Source organism: Nelumbo nucifera, chromosome 2 (genome assembly GCF_055504915.1).
Source record: "Nelumbo nucifera cultivar China Antique chromosome 2, China Antique-T2T, whole genome shotgun sequence".
NCBI classification, from domain to species: domain Eukaryota; kingdom Viridiplantae; phylum Streptophyta; class Magnoliopsida; order Proteales; family Nelumbonaceae; genus Nelumbo; species Nelumbo nucifera.
The window spans coordinates 8,472,863-8,487,638 of NC_142650.1; the positions used below are offsets into that span (position 1 = coordinate 8,472,863).

Sequence of the window (14,776 nt, forward strand, 5' to 3'; positions counted from 1 at the left end):
ATCATCCAAAGGGTTTTTTACACAGTTAAAAATGGGTACTATTACAAAATATTAAGTCTAGTAGGGGAATACAAGTTTTTTACCAGATTGAGTCTTTTAGAATTATGGGGCCCATGACAAATAACCCAAAGTTGACTTTGGTAAAGGATCTCATGGTAGAAGATGGAATACAAGATTGGTGGAAGAAAATTGCTAAAAACATTCTGGATGTAAATTTAGTTAGGGGAAACTGGGAGTACAAACTTAAATGGACCATTCACAAAATATTAAGCCAGCCATTGGGATCTCAAACCCTATCATTGTAGTAAATATGGGGAAAAAGTAGTGGGCTGAATTCTAGAAAGGAAAAATTGACCCAAAAATAAAAAACTTTATTTGGAAATGTTCTCAAAATGCTCTAGCAGTGAGAGAAAACCTCTATAAAAGAAAACTTTCTAATGATAGCATCTGTCCAATCTGTAATCAACAGATAGAAACCATTATACACTACTTATTTGATTGTGAACACGCCAAAGCAACTTGGTTTGGTTCTCACATGAATTTTCTAGGATTAAGAGGGGGATCGTTTAGTTCTTTCAATCATTGGCTCTCAACTTAGTTGGACTTGTGCTTAAAAGACGGAGACAGAAAAGATGAAGTTCTTTCTTTCTCTTTTCTTTTACTTTGGAACATCTGGAAGGCTAGGAATGGTAAAATTTTTGAAAATGCAGACCCAATTCCTAGAGTTACACTTGCTATTTCTTATAGAATGTGGAGGGAGAGAGTGATGATTTCCCAAGCAAGATTGCGAGATTCATCTCCTCAACATCCAAGCCTGAGTGAGATGAGATATTCTTTTTGAGAAGCACCAGAAGCAAGGAAACTCAAGATGAATGTCGATGGGAGCTTTTTGTGTTCTAGAAATTCAGGTTTTGGTGCAGTTCTAAGGAATGGTGTAGGATCAGTAATAGTTGTAGTTTTTGGAAAATCAACAGCTTCGTCTCCCATCCAGGCTGAAGCGATGGCGATCCTCAACAGTCTAGAGGTTTTGAGTATGTACAGAGAGGAAGATATAGCTATGGAATTTGACTGTCAAATTCTGGTGTAGGCTCTGAAAATAAGAAATTTGGACTTGGTTTCAGATGCAAACTTTTTGTGCATGGACATTAGGTTACTAACTAAAGATTTAGCAATTTCTTTTAATCATGTAAATAGATCTTATAATACTATTGCATATATGCTAACCAAGAGAGGTCTAAAAGAGTCTGGGTTGTTTGCCCAACATCCACCTGGGTGAATCCAAGATTTGTCCAAGCAAAACTTAATTAGACTTTAACTTATGTTGCTCTTTCGTACTCTGTGCTTTATTTTAATAAACTTTATTTTGCTAGTTTCTACCAAAAAAAAAGTCACTTCCCAAAGCTACCCATTTCTCAACCATATATAGCAGACAAATCAGTAGTGATATTCTGGTCCCACTGACAGGCACTAGGCACTGCACCCATAGAGCATCTCGAGAAAAAAAAAAAAAAAAAAACTTTAATACAAGGAATGATAAATGGAATTTTCCACAAGGTTTTCCAGCTTAGACTTTGGCAAATCCACATGGATTGAGAATACTCCGACAAGTTCTGAGTGAGAAATTTATAGCCAGAGTTGCAAGTATAACGACCATGAGGCGTAAAACGCCAAGTGAAACGGTCATTTATTGGTTGGGCGTAGATAGGCAGTGGGAGGGATGCAATTAGAGTGCATGTAGCAATGTCAAAGTGGGAAGCCAAAAGAGAACGATTCCAACATTTAGTAGAGGAGTCAACAAGCATAGAAACCTTTTCACAAGGGTTTGTTCAAGTGGTGGATTTATCTAGAAGTCCAAATGGCAACCATAGATCAAAAAATATATTCACCTTCCAACCAGAAAAGTACACTAGCCATTTACAACCATGGAGGAGATTAATAACGTAGACGTCCATGGGCTCATTTAAATCTCCAGGCCCATCAAGATAATCTAACCATCTAGGTTCTCTTAATCCTATCTCAAGAAAACAAACTGGAATAATCCTAATCCTATCTCCAGATAAGAGTTAACCTAGATAAACCTAAACTATCCCAAATAAACTTTATCTCTTATCTCTTATCCTTGTATAGTCCCATTGTAACTATAAATAGGGTTGATTCGACCCTAGTATATACAAATTAATCAAATCATTTTCGCAATATCTCTATTATTTTATTTCTGTTTTTCTGTTTTAACTGACATCAACTCGACAATCTAGTAAAACAGCCCAACAACGGAGAAGACCTAGAAATCTTAGATTTGCGCCAAAAGGATGACTGATGTAAATACTTTTGAGAATCTGCGCCCATAGAGCATCTTCCTCTGAGAAATCGCCACGCAAGTTTAAGAAAGGATCACAAAGTCCATACCACCCATTTCCATAGGTCTAAGAAAAGATTTCCAGGCCTTCTTACCGGCATGAGAAAGCACATCAGTTTTTCATCCCTTGAGTTCGGATCGAGCTTTATCAACAATGAACTGCCAAAAGGTTGCATGATGGCCTGGGTGGCATCGAGAAACGGTCCCCCTAGATAGATAGATTTCCGATTTAGGCATTTCAACAACTGCCAAGTAATCCATAATATCAGGTCTGAGTGAATCAGGGGTATTTTTACTAAAATATAAATAAATAGAGGATTTATCATAATTCACTATCTGTCCTGACCAACAACAATAAGTGTCAATTATGTGCTTAAACTCTGAAATCTCACGCATAGAGGCCTCCCTAATAAGGAGTAGATCATCGGCAAACATGAGATGCGTTAGTGTCACAGTAGAATTTCCGAATCGAAACTGCATAGCACGTAAAAACGTGTGAAAGAGCCTCCATATTGATTTTTTGGCCCGTCCAATCCGTCCAAATTAATTTTGGACGGGCAAGAAAGACTTTAATGGGCATGCGATTAATTTGGCAACCACCTTATAAACAATATTTGTAAGGCCAATTGGTCTGAAATCACTAGATGATGCTCCACATGGTCCTTCTTCAGAAGGATCCAAAAACATATATACTTCTTACAAAGGCACAAAATCATTCCCCATAATTGACCATCCATGTTGGTCCATCTGGTCCTGGGGCCATAGAAAATAAAATTTGTTTAATCTCCACATCCGTAGGGATAGCCAGTAATAATTGGTTATCTTCAGGTCTAATTTTAGGGACCAGTATAGATGGTCCAGATCATCAAAGCAATGAGGTGAAGAGGTAAATAATTGGCAAAAATGTGTAAGTAATTGGCTCTCGATTACCTTAGGATCTGATATATATATATATACCACTTGGAAGCCATCATGTGAAAAAAATCTAGTGCTCTATCACCATATTGCAGCCAGTCACAACGTGAATGTTGCTTCCAATAAAAATCTAGTGCTCTAGTTCAGATTTGAGACGTGACTCATGAGCCACAGTATCATCATGCAAATAGGTCCATTCTGAATTTCTGAAATTTGATTTCAAAGCTGCATGAATCCTAGTCTTAAAAGGAAGAGCAGAGTTATACCGAGTGTCTAACTGTGACTTGATGGAAGCACATTTTTCTACAAAACCATCATAAGAGGAAGACCAACACTGTTGCAACATAGGCATACAATCAGAATAAGTGGTCCACATAGCCTCAAATAGAATCTGAGGTCTGTATATAGGGGTGTCAATTGGACTGGATTTGGTCCAATTCAGTTCAGTCCATTACAAATGGACCTGGTTCAATCCACTCCGATGACTATTTTGGATCAGTCCAAAGACTGTCTAATCTGTTCGAATTCCTATTAATTTAGATTGGTTTCAACTCAAACCTGGTCCATTGACGCCTATATTCTTATTTTCATATCAGATATTGGCTCAATCCAATATAAATTCATTATGTACGGATCAGGTCCAATCCAATATGTCATATTGGTCCGTCCAGTCCATCCAAGTTCAATGTCTTATTGATCCGTCCAATCCATTCAAATGAATTTTGATTTGGACAGAATTCAACCCAAAACCGGTCCATTGACAGTTTGACACCCGTATCTGTATATCGACGTTTGAAGCCAGCCAAGCTACATAAATAGTGGCATGGTCACTACCAATAACAGGTAAGTGTTTAATGAAATCACAGTGAGAGAAACAGATCAAATCATGAAGATGTTGCCAACATTCTATCGAGGCGTTCTTTAATTAAATTTTGAGAGCACCTTTTAGTCCAAGTGTAGGCTGGATCATGGGAATCCAAATCCATGAGGCCACAATCATTCATAACCTCCACAAACTTACGAATACGGCCGGCGCCCATGCACTATGGAAACCAAACCACCTTCTTTTACAGCACTAGCACTAGAAGAAATACCATTCAAATCACCCAAAACCAAAAGAGCCCAAAGGCTGAATCCATGTAGAAGTATAATCACGTAGCAGCTGCCAAAGTTGATGTCTGCATTCCCGACGTGGAGGGCCATACCCATCACCATGGACCACGATCCGACGGGTCAGAAGCAGAAGTGACAATAAGATATTGGCCACTGGCCAGCTCAGGTAATAGCAGCATACTTGCATCAGTTTATAGACGCGTATAATTTACTCGAGAGTGGGTTAGTATTGTTATAACAATTAACAACCGTTCAATAGAGTATTAAGGTGATGAATGTGAAAAAATTTTAAATTTAAATGTAATTTTTTCTAGTACATGATAATCACATTCTTTTATAATAATGCTAATATAGAATTAATGACCCCGTTAAATTTAGAAAATAAGTTTATTTGACAAAATGAAATATAGAAGTTGGTCCAACCTGAACCCAATCTGAAGTTTTAGGATTGGGTTAGGCAGGAGCGGACCTAGGATTTTTTTCTTGAGGGGGCCAAAACCTAAAAAACCTGGATAGGGAGGGCCAAAACCTTATAGGAGGCTAAAACATAAGTGGAACTTAAATAGATTTTATGAGAATTTTAAAGGCATAAGGGTGAGAGGGGGGGGGGGGGTATGGCTCCCCTCCGCCATCCCCTGACTCCACCCCTGGGGTTAGGAGTTCAACAACATGGATTGAATTAGGGTTGACTTCAACCCGACAAGGGTTTTTTTTTCCTTTGTGGACACACCATTCTCATATCATGAATTTATTGTAGCATATTATGTAAATTTGTTTCGGTAATTCTGTTTCCATTGAGCACCTTCGATCATGGTCTCACTCGCAATAGGTTTTCTTTATTACAACTGCCCAATAAAAAAAAAAAGACATGCAAATAATTAAGTATGTATTTAGAACCGTAGGTGTTTATTCACTAAATATTTGTAATTGATTTATTTACAAAATCAAGAAAAACAGTAATAAATCCATTTATTAACACTCAGGCACCATTATCAGCAAAATAGTGAATAAAACGCCTACCCATTGGAGGAATCGCTAAAATGAAGCTTCCCCCAACAATAGATATATATACATAAATCAAGATATACTAGTTTCTATACATATGAATCTGCATAATGGGAAAAATGCTGAAGTTATGTCTACAACTCCAAACACACACTAAAAAAAAAGTATGTGGCCAGGTGTTTCAATTTAAGGTTAATAGGATCGCGTCAATGAATTGTTGCAACTATGGTTACGGCAGATGCGAGTGAATTTCATCAATCTATTTCTCTCTCCCTCCGATCGGCCGCTGGTACAATTCTGTTTCGTTAAATGGAAGCAGTGAGCGTCTATAAAGCTCTTTCAATTCAGTACAAGGACAAAGAGCCTCTCTAAATCCAGCCAAGTGGGCCACGCCTGCCTGCTATATACCATCTTCTTTCTTTTCTGGTAGATTTTAACATTGGTAGGTTTTTTGAAAAGCGAGAGAAGAGTCCGACCGACCCTGCATTTTGGATAAATTGACAAAAGTGCCCCTTATTATCTCTCGTGGCCGACGATGAAAACTTTTTGATAAAAATATTATATATATATATATATAATAAAAATTATTTAAAAATGGACTATAAATTATATATAATAAAAAATTATTTATTTATTATATTAAATCTGTAACTGTAAGACTTACAAACCGAGGTTAGAGGTCAAGCTCGGTTTAATTAACAAACGAGCCTATATCAGACTTGAACTCAATTCGAAGCTCATGAATAACTCGTGAGCAACTCGACTACGGTGTTCTTTCAAACACACGTATCGAGTATCGACTGGACCAAAATTCCTTCGCAATTCATGAGGGCCCGCCCATTACAGTTTACACGTCATTTTTGAAAAATCACTCCCTCGGTCCCTCAACAGAAGCTCCTGCTAGTATGTACCCTGTAGTTTCCCATTCACTTGGGATGTGAAGCCTAAGGTGAACTTCCTTGCGATTCTTTCTGAGTTTAAGAGCGAGCGAGCGAAAGAGAAAGCAGATAGACAATCAAACAAAGAACGAATGGCCGTGTATATGAAAAGCCCAATCTTTATTGGCTTCGTGTTGCTTATGTTTTTGGGGATCGCCATCTACTTCAGGCTTTGGTTTATGGATTACAATTTCTCTTCTGAAGACAGAGATCGGATGAGGTTCGATTCCATCACTACCTAAATTCTTCTTTCCTTTCTTTCTTCATGTGATTTCTTTCTGTGTCTCCTACTATTACTGTATACTTTTTTTTTCTAGTTTAGTACCGACATATATCGCATCAGTTTTCTTTAATTTCCCGCTTTTTCCTTGTTTAATGTTCTATTGTTGCTGATATTTATTGGCTTTTCTTCTTCTTGTTCTTTCTGGGTCTGGAAGTGTATCCTTCGGAAAAGAACGCCATTCCCTTTTCTTGAGTTCTTTTCGTTAATGTGAAAAAAGACGGTTCTGACAAGAATGCACAGATTAAACTTTGTTTCTTCAGGTTACGTTTCTGGTAATTGTATTGAAAGATTTCTTAGAGAATAAAGAAATCCTGAATTTTGTTTTTGAAAGTATTTCATCGTTTTGAATAGCTCGGGAATGATAAGTAGGCAGGTGTTTCTTTGTTTCTGTTTTCTTTATTTCTTTCTCGTCTTTGTATGCGTAATCTAGTTAAAGATTTGGAGTTTGTGGTATTTAACTTTCGTCACTGCAACCAATTCACTTACATTTTCGTTGTCCAATGCATTTCGTTCCAGTCATTTATTGGAACAAATACTACCTGGCTTCACCGAAATGGCTCTGTTTAGGCCTGGAACTGACCGACTGTCTTGCCATTACAATGATCTTCAAAATTGTAACCCATTTCTCAATTGAGTCTCCGTAGCCAACATGGAGCTCTTCCATAGTTCTATTCATCATTGCAAGTTTGCAACATGAGTGATGTCTGCCCGCTTAGAAATAAAATCGCTATGTATTTTTCTGAGTACTGCCAGGCAGTCTTGGAGTCGGTACAGACCCATCAGAAACCAATAGTGTTATGGGCATGCCAGCCGGAAGCACACTGCGGCGCAGTCATAAGGCAATAGCACGCACAGCGGGCCGCCCAGCCGCACGCACCACCTGGCAGCGTGCAACACGCACCTGTTATGGGCCACCGCCCGGCAGCGCGCACCGCACCACACGGCAGCAGCAGAGGCAGCACCACATAGTCATAGGCAGCAGCACGCACAGCGGGCCGCCCAGCCGCACGCACCACACCACACGGCAGCAACAGAGGCAGCAGCGCGCACCGCACGGCAGCACCGACCGCGCACACAGCCGGCACCGCATGGCAGCGGCACCATGAGCCGCGCGCACGCACTGCGCGGCAACGGCACCGCGCACACGCACCGCGCGGCGGCAGCACCATGAGCCGGGCGCACGCACCCGGGCAGCAACAGCAGAGCGGGGCCCACATGACAGCTCATAGGGGTGGGCCCACCCTTATCAGGACACATCAAAGAGAACTCGCCACCAGCCTTCCTTATCTTAACCTTTATCTTTATCTTATCTTATCTTTATCTTATCTTAAGTAAGAGTAAGTTACCATTAGGAGTAGGTAATTAGGAGTTTGAGTTTAATTAGGAATTTCCTTCTGTAATCTCCTATTTAAGGAGCTACGAATTGAAATAAAACATTATTCAGTTTTCTAGTCAAGAAAAAGAGTGAGGAGAGTTTGGGTGGTCTCTTGGACAAATCACCCCAAAGGAGAGTTCGGGTGGTCTCTTGGACAAATCACCCATTGGGTTTCCGTAATAGGGTCTGTAAGCAAGGGAAGGCGCAAGGGGAAGCAGGGGGCTTTCGCACCGTGGACCGACCCGTGACGGGATCCTACGTGCGGGACCATAACAATTGGTATCAGAGCCAAACGTCATGGGCGATATGAAGCAGCTGTCTTCCAAGGTCCACGAACTGGAACACCAACTTGTAGAAACCAGCATGGAGGTTCGTGAAGTCAAGGAAGACGTCAGGGAGATGCGGCGCCTGCTGGAAGCATTCCTCTCCAACAAGGAAATGAGTTCAGAGGGAATCGCCAACACGAACAGACGCCGTCCGGACTGGGCAGAGGCATGCAGCGAACAACAGATCGCTGCCCCTACAGCCGCAGTTATTTCCAAGGATCAGCGCACGGAGGATGAAACTGTAAAGTCTCCTCTTTTGGCCAGGGACGATGTCACGAACATTATAGTAGAACCTGCAAAATGCGTTCCTTTGACGAAGACAGGTGGGCTTGGCGATGTTGCTAGGGCTTTACCGAAGGCCTTGGCTCGGCGTGGACATAAAGTTATGGTTGCGGCACCACCGTATGGTAACTATACAGAAATCCAAGAAACAAGATTGCGCAAGAGATGTAAGGTGGAGAGGCAGGATATAGAGGTAATTTTCTTCCAAGCTTATATTGATGGCATAGATTTTGTGTTCATGGACAGCCCTATGTTTCGTAATATTGAGGAAAATATATATGGGGAAGGCCGAGAGGATATTTTAAAACGCATGGTCCCCTTCGGTAAGGCCGCTTTTGAGGTCCTCTACTGTACGCATACCCGGTGCATTCTTATGATCCACAACATAGCACACCGGGGTTGTGGTTCAGTACGTGATTTCTGTTATGTAGACCTTCCACAAAACTACTTCAAACTATATGACCCAGGAGGTAGGGAACACTTCAATGTCCTTGCGGCTGGCCTGAGTGCAGCAGAGCATGCAGTCACTGTAAGCCATGGCTACGCCTGGGAGCGGGAAATAAAAGAACCTGGCTGGGGTCTGCATCAAATAATCCAGCGTTATGCACTGAGAGACGGGGCAGTCCCTGTTGTTCATACTGTTGGTGGACTGAGAAATTGTGTGCAGCCGTTTGATCCATTCGCAGAATTCCAAGCCATGTATTCAGAACACGAGCTTGAGGACAAGCTCGTAGTCCGGGAGGGGTGTAATGTTATGGGCATGCCAGCCGGAAGCACACTGCGGCGCAGTCATAAGGCAATAGCACGCACAGCGGGCCGCCCAGCCGCACGCACCGCCTGGCAGCGTGCAACACGCACCTGTTATGGGCCACCGCCCGGCAGCGCGCACCGCACCACACGGCAGCAGCAGAGGCAGCACCACGTAGTCATAGGCAGCAGCACGCACAGCGGGCCGCCCAGCCGCACGCACCACACCACACGGCAGCAATAGAGGCAGCAGCGCGCACCGCACGACAGCACCGACCGCGCACCGCACGGCAGCACCGACCGCGCACATAGCCGGCACCGCATGGCAGCGGCACCATGAGCCGCGCGCACGCACTGCGCGGCAACGGCACCGCGCACACGCACCGCGCGGCGGCAGCACCATGAGCCGGGCGCACGCACCCGGGCAGCAACAGTAGAGCGGGGCCCACATGACAGCTCATAGGGGTGGGCCCACCCTTATCAGGACACATCAAAGAGAACTCGCCACTAGCCTTCCTTATCTTAACCTTTATCTTTATCTTATCTTATCTTTATCTTATCTTAAGTAAGAGTAAGTTACCATTAGGAGTAGGTAATTAGGAGTTTGAGTTTAATTAGGAATTTCCTTCTGTAATCTCCTATTTAAGGAGCTACGAATTGAAATAAAACATTATTCAGTTTTCCAGTCAAGAAAAAGAGTGAGGAGAGTTTGGGTGGTCTCTTGGACAAATCACCCCAAAGGAGAGTTCGGGTGGTCTCTTGGACAAATCACCCATTGGGTTTCCGTAATAGGGTCTGTAAGCAAGGGAAGGCGCAAGGGGAAGCAGGGGGCTTTCGCACCGTGGACCGACCCGTGACGGGATCTACGTGCGGGACCATAACAAATAGAGAGCTCATGAGTGTCTTTTTAGGATTTGAAAAAACGAATTTCTCGTGATTTTGACATCAAACCAGCTTAAAGGCGTAAGATGATACAGGCAGTCACTGTTTGAATTTACTTTTGACTAGTCTGACCATCAAATCTATTCAAATTTTGTTGTATGAGGCATATAATAAGATCTCAAACCATTGGATCCCTGGTGTCCTCTAAATCTATGCAGGTGGGGGACGAAAACTTTGTAGATAAGGGGTATCTGGGGGTATCTGTAAATACTATAAATTATATCCATAACCAATGATGCCTTCATTCACTCCTTGCAGGAGGCAATTTGATCTTGCTAACAAGGAAGCAATGGATGAATGGGCAGAATGGAGATTGAAGTATGATGAGGAAGCAGAGAGGGCTACAACTTGTCTTAAAGAGCTGATAAAGGTATGGACCTTCTCTTTAAATGTTAACTGTTTGCATGCTCCATACTATCTTTACATAGATATTTCCCAATTCATAAAATTGTTCTACAATTCCCTATTTATATAATTTCATAAAATTGAGTCACTGGTTGTAATTGCATTCCCTAGTAAGTTCATCACATTTTGTTAAAATTTGATTAAATGTGCTTACGAAAATGGTATTCACCTACCAGCTTATTCAATTATTTTAAAGTAACCTTTCCCCTGCTCTCACACTTACGTGTGTGCTTGAAATTAAACCTGATTTAAGGTATCTAATCTCTCGAGTTTCAACAGCATTTGACAGTTTAAAGATAAGCATGATAATAATTTCATTATTCAGACATCAGAGAAAGATGTTTAGAGATGCTTATTTGGAGGAGTTAGAGGGTTAGGAATGTTTAGCTACCAAGATGTTTCTTACCACAACCAGCATAGCATGCACCTACTTGTCCATGTGTAAATCTAATACCATATTGTGCAGTTTAATTCCACATGTAAGACTCTTGGTCCTCTTCATTGTTAATAGCATAGAGAATAGATAGAAGATCCTTTTTTGAATCTCTCCTATATCTGGTTACATAAGGTTGCATTCCCATGACAGACCAAGGAAGCTCTTGAAAAGAAGGTGGAGGAAGCTTCAAGCATCGATCATAAACTGGCCATGCTACAAAAGGTGACTGCTTAATACAAATTTCTCTTTTTGTTCTTGCTCATTTTTAATTGGTTTCTCATGTAAGGATTAAAAAAAAAATGTTTCCCATGTGGTCTTTTCAGTAAGGTTTGAAAGTGGGCTTGTATCACTTTTCATGAAATTCTAGCATGATTTTATGAGCTACCCGAGTGATTTGTATCTTCATTCCTGAATTGCTGCACCTTAAATGACCAACAAACTTGCCTTTTGATTTGTTTTGTTTATGACATCTTTAGAAAAACGTTGACTTGCTTGACCGAGTGGAGTCATTGAACCAAGAGCTTGATGCAGAGAAGTTGAAATGCAGCTTACAACAATTTAGGTGACCATCAATTCTGATATTGATTTGGATATGATTTTATATGAGATTCATTTTTTGGCTCTTTCACGAGTTTTTTTACGTTTTTTCCACCAGATCAAACTAACATTTGGTTGGTGAGTGAGAAAGGCAATTATGTCATAGGTCATAGTTTTCTATAATACTATTTTTCCAAACGGGGTATTTGTCAGTGAGTCACCACTGGGCATTTCCTAAGCCATAAAACAGTGAAAGGAAATACAATGTTGTTATTATGGTCAGATTTTACTGTCCATATTTTGTAGGTTGACTTTGTATATTATTTTTCAAATGAGATATGCTTTGGCTTTCTTTTTCTTCCAATTTCCAAAATTTCAAGTACATAATAACGAATACCATAAATCCAAGCCCGAGAAGTTTATTGGAAGGAAAATTGTCTAAAATTCACCATGACTTTTTAGCATTTCTCTTAAACTCATTATGACTTTTCAAAATGTCTAGAGAATGGGAACCTCATGTCAGTGAGTTTTTATTTTCAAAACTCACCATCCGTTGAAGCACCGTTGGTGTTCATTCCATGTAAGCATAAATACAATTTTCAGGTATTTATGGCGAGTCAAACTTTCAGGTTGTGTTCTTCCCTCTTCACTCTCCCATATGCTTGCTCTGTCGCTCACTAATGGCGCAGGAGAATGCTGCAACTCTCAATCTCCAGAATGACGGTGGGGCTGACTGGCTGAGAACGGAAGCACCAAGACCGTGAGCTTCTCTTCCCTCAAGCCTCAGCTTGTCCTCCAGGCTTCCAATGCTGTCGAGGCCGTTCAGTTGTACAATATACTCTATCCTGCTAATTTGATCTAATCTCCAGTTGAAAAAGCTCACTTGAAACCAACCACCCCAATGGACTCCATGACCACCCAAAAACCAGCTATGTATATGCCAATCAAAATCAATATCAGATAAGCGTCTTCCTTGCTCAACCCACCATGATCTCCGAGTTTGGCAGCCATTATTCCTTCGACCATCAACTGTGAGGCAAACATCTAAGCTCCGCTTATTGCAAACAACACCCGTTGGTCTAATCTATCCACGATCGGCAAGGATATGAAGGTCAAGCCAGTACTCACAACTCCATTCATCACAGCAGACATGAGAGATGTCACCAGCTTAATTAGGATTGAAGCTTGGACTGCAACCAGGGCCAGAGAGAGATGCCAACCCCAACTGCCTCTAATCTTTTCAATACTAAAGTTTATGAGGTTTGCTGATAAGGCTCCGAGCTTCCGATGCCTACACTAAACTGGAAGCCATTATTAAACTTGAAAGCTCCTCTGTACTGTGGTGGAGCCATTTCTGAGAGATACAATGGGACTGACTGCACAATATAAGAAGATTAGTTACTACCTAATTTTATCTTCTCTCTAACAACCATTAAAACTTGGGCTCAGCCAATCAAATTAATGGTGGGTCCTGCACCGAAGTTACTTGGGTGGTGCTTGATCATCCAATGAAATGAATTGCATGTGGTAAGTTTTTGCTCAAAACCCATATCCTATACATTCCTAGGAAAGTGGTAAATCTGAGAGATGCCATCACATCTCCATCCTGTTCCAAGAACAAACTTACTCGAGCGCAGTATAAATCTAAGAGATGACATCATATAATTCTATGAATCCACCCCAACTCCAAGCAAGACACGGCCTAATATAAGCATGTATACGTTGAAAGCAGTGCCACCAAGAGCAGTGGCAGAGCGAGGAATTTTCTTCTGCGGGGCCAAATTAAAGTGTTAAATAATAAAATGAGATAGGGAGCAGAAGAAGTAGAGTTTGAGAGAAAATGGCCTGAGGAGGTTTGGATCTATTATTTTTTTTTATTTTTAAATTTTGAGAGTTTGAGGAATGTTAAAGAGTAATCATTTACATTTTGGTTGATGTTTTTGGGGGACCAAAAACCCACTTTATTAGGTTTTGATCCAACCTCCACTTAGTAACCGCACATAAATAATGGTTTTAATAAAAGGTTGGGGGACCAAAGAAAGTGGCACTGCCGGAAAAAATGGATGGCTTGCACCCAATGGCTCGAGTTACTAATGAAAAGGTTTGCATTTATCAGAGGTGAGCGAACCACCAAATCACCTTCTCCGATTCTTCGTCTCAGGCGAAGAAGATACTTTACTAATGATGCTTTCAGTCGTCCTGCTAATCTGATATTGATCATATGGTTGTTTTGATGATCACATTCTCCGATCGGTCTTTTGCCGTTTTAGACAATTTTCCTTATTGGAACAGCCAACGTGCCTCATTAATTTAAAATGATTGAGACTTCTGTATATGGACGTTATGCATCAATTTTGGAATTCCATTCTTTGGGTTGTAGATTTTATATAAGGTTCACCATACATTTTAAAGACAGACTTGGGATCTCACACATCTGGCGACTCCCACTTTTATGGTGGGTCTCGGACCATGGTAGGGTGTTGGAACGGATTTTGTTGGTGTTGCCAGGAGATCCGGACTCACAGACAGAAGGTCCCAATTTATCCATTAGCACTATTGAGTATTTGAATGGATTGGGACCCTCGCCTTAATCCATTTTAATGGTTATCTCCCTCTCTGTCCCCCACCTTAATCCGTTCTGCATCATCCGATAACAGGATTATTAATCGGGGAACAGAAAATGAAGTTAATCAAAATGGGAGAATAGCAATTCACGCAAAAAGTAAAATAAAGATTCTGAAGAGAAGTATTTTCCACACAACAAAAATAAAAAATAAAAAATAAGTGAACCAATAAAGTTATTAGAATTCTTTAAACTATTCACGCGTTTTTTCCTCAAGTTAAGCCAAACATCAACAAATAGGAAACGTTAATTTTCTACCGAATATTATTTCTTTAAAAGAACAGTCATTTCTCTGGGTCCACTAGGATGACTAAGGCTGCGTTTGGCAAGTTTTTCCGTGTGGGCTTCAGGCTGTTTAGAAGCTCGGAAGCTTGAATTCTGGACTTTTCCCGTTTGGCAATAGAAAGATTTATTCGGAAAAAGCTCTAGCCCACAAAAGAAGCTAGAAACCCGAATTTAGGCTTTTTCGAGAAGCTTCAAATGAAGCTTTTAC

The 14,776-nt window shown here is 41.0% G+C and overlaps 1 protein-coding gene across 3 annotated transcripts; it reads left to right on the top strand.

Annotated features, from left to right (window-relative positions):
• Positions 1 to 6,151: 6,151 nt before the first annotated feature.
• Positions 6,152 to 13,126, top strand: LOC104594860 (soluble starch synthase 2-1, chloroplastic/amyloplastic-like). Of its 3 annotated transcripts, none has more exons than XM_088897224.1 (5): positions 6,152 to 6,547; positions 10,541 to 10,652; positions 11,274 to 11,345; positions 11,600 to 11,685; positions 12,290 to 13,126. In XM_088897224.1, the coding sequence occupies exons 1-5, from the start codon at positions 6,420 to 6,422 to the stop codon at positions 12,339 to 12,341; spliced, it is 450 nt and encodes a 149-aa protein (XP_088753350.1). In that variant the 5' UTR covers positions 6,152 to 6,419; the 3' UTR covers positions 12,342 to 13,126. The 3 variants fall into 3 exon arrangements, with proteins under 3 accessions (XP_088753350.1, XP_088753351.1, XP_088753349.1); XM_088897225.1 differs by lacking the exon at positions 12,290 to 13,126 and adding an exon at positions 11,779 to 12,262 and having other exon boundaries at positions 6,155 to 6,547; XM_088897223.1 differs by lacking the exons at positions 10,541 to 10,652; positions 11,274 to 11,345; positions 11,600 to 11,685; positions 12,290 to 13,126 and adding an exon at positions 7,364 to 10,534 and having other exon boundaries at positions 6,410 to 6,547.
• Positions 13,127 to 14,776: the final 1,650 nt, after the last annotated feature.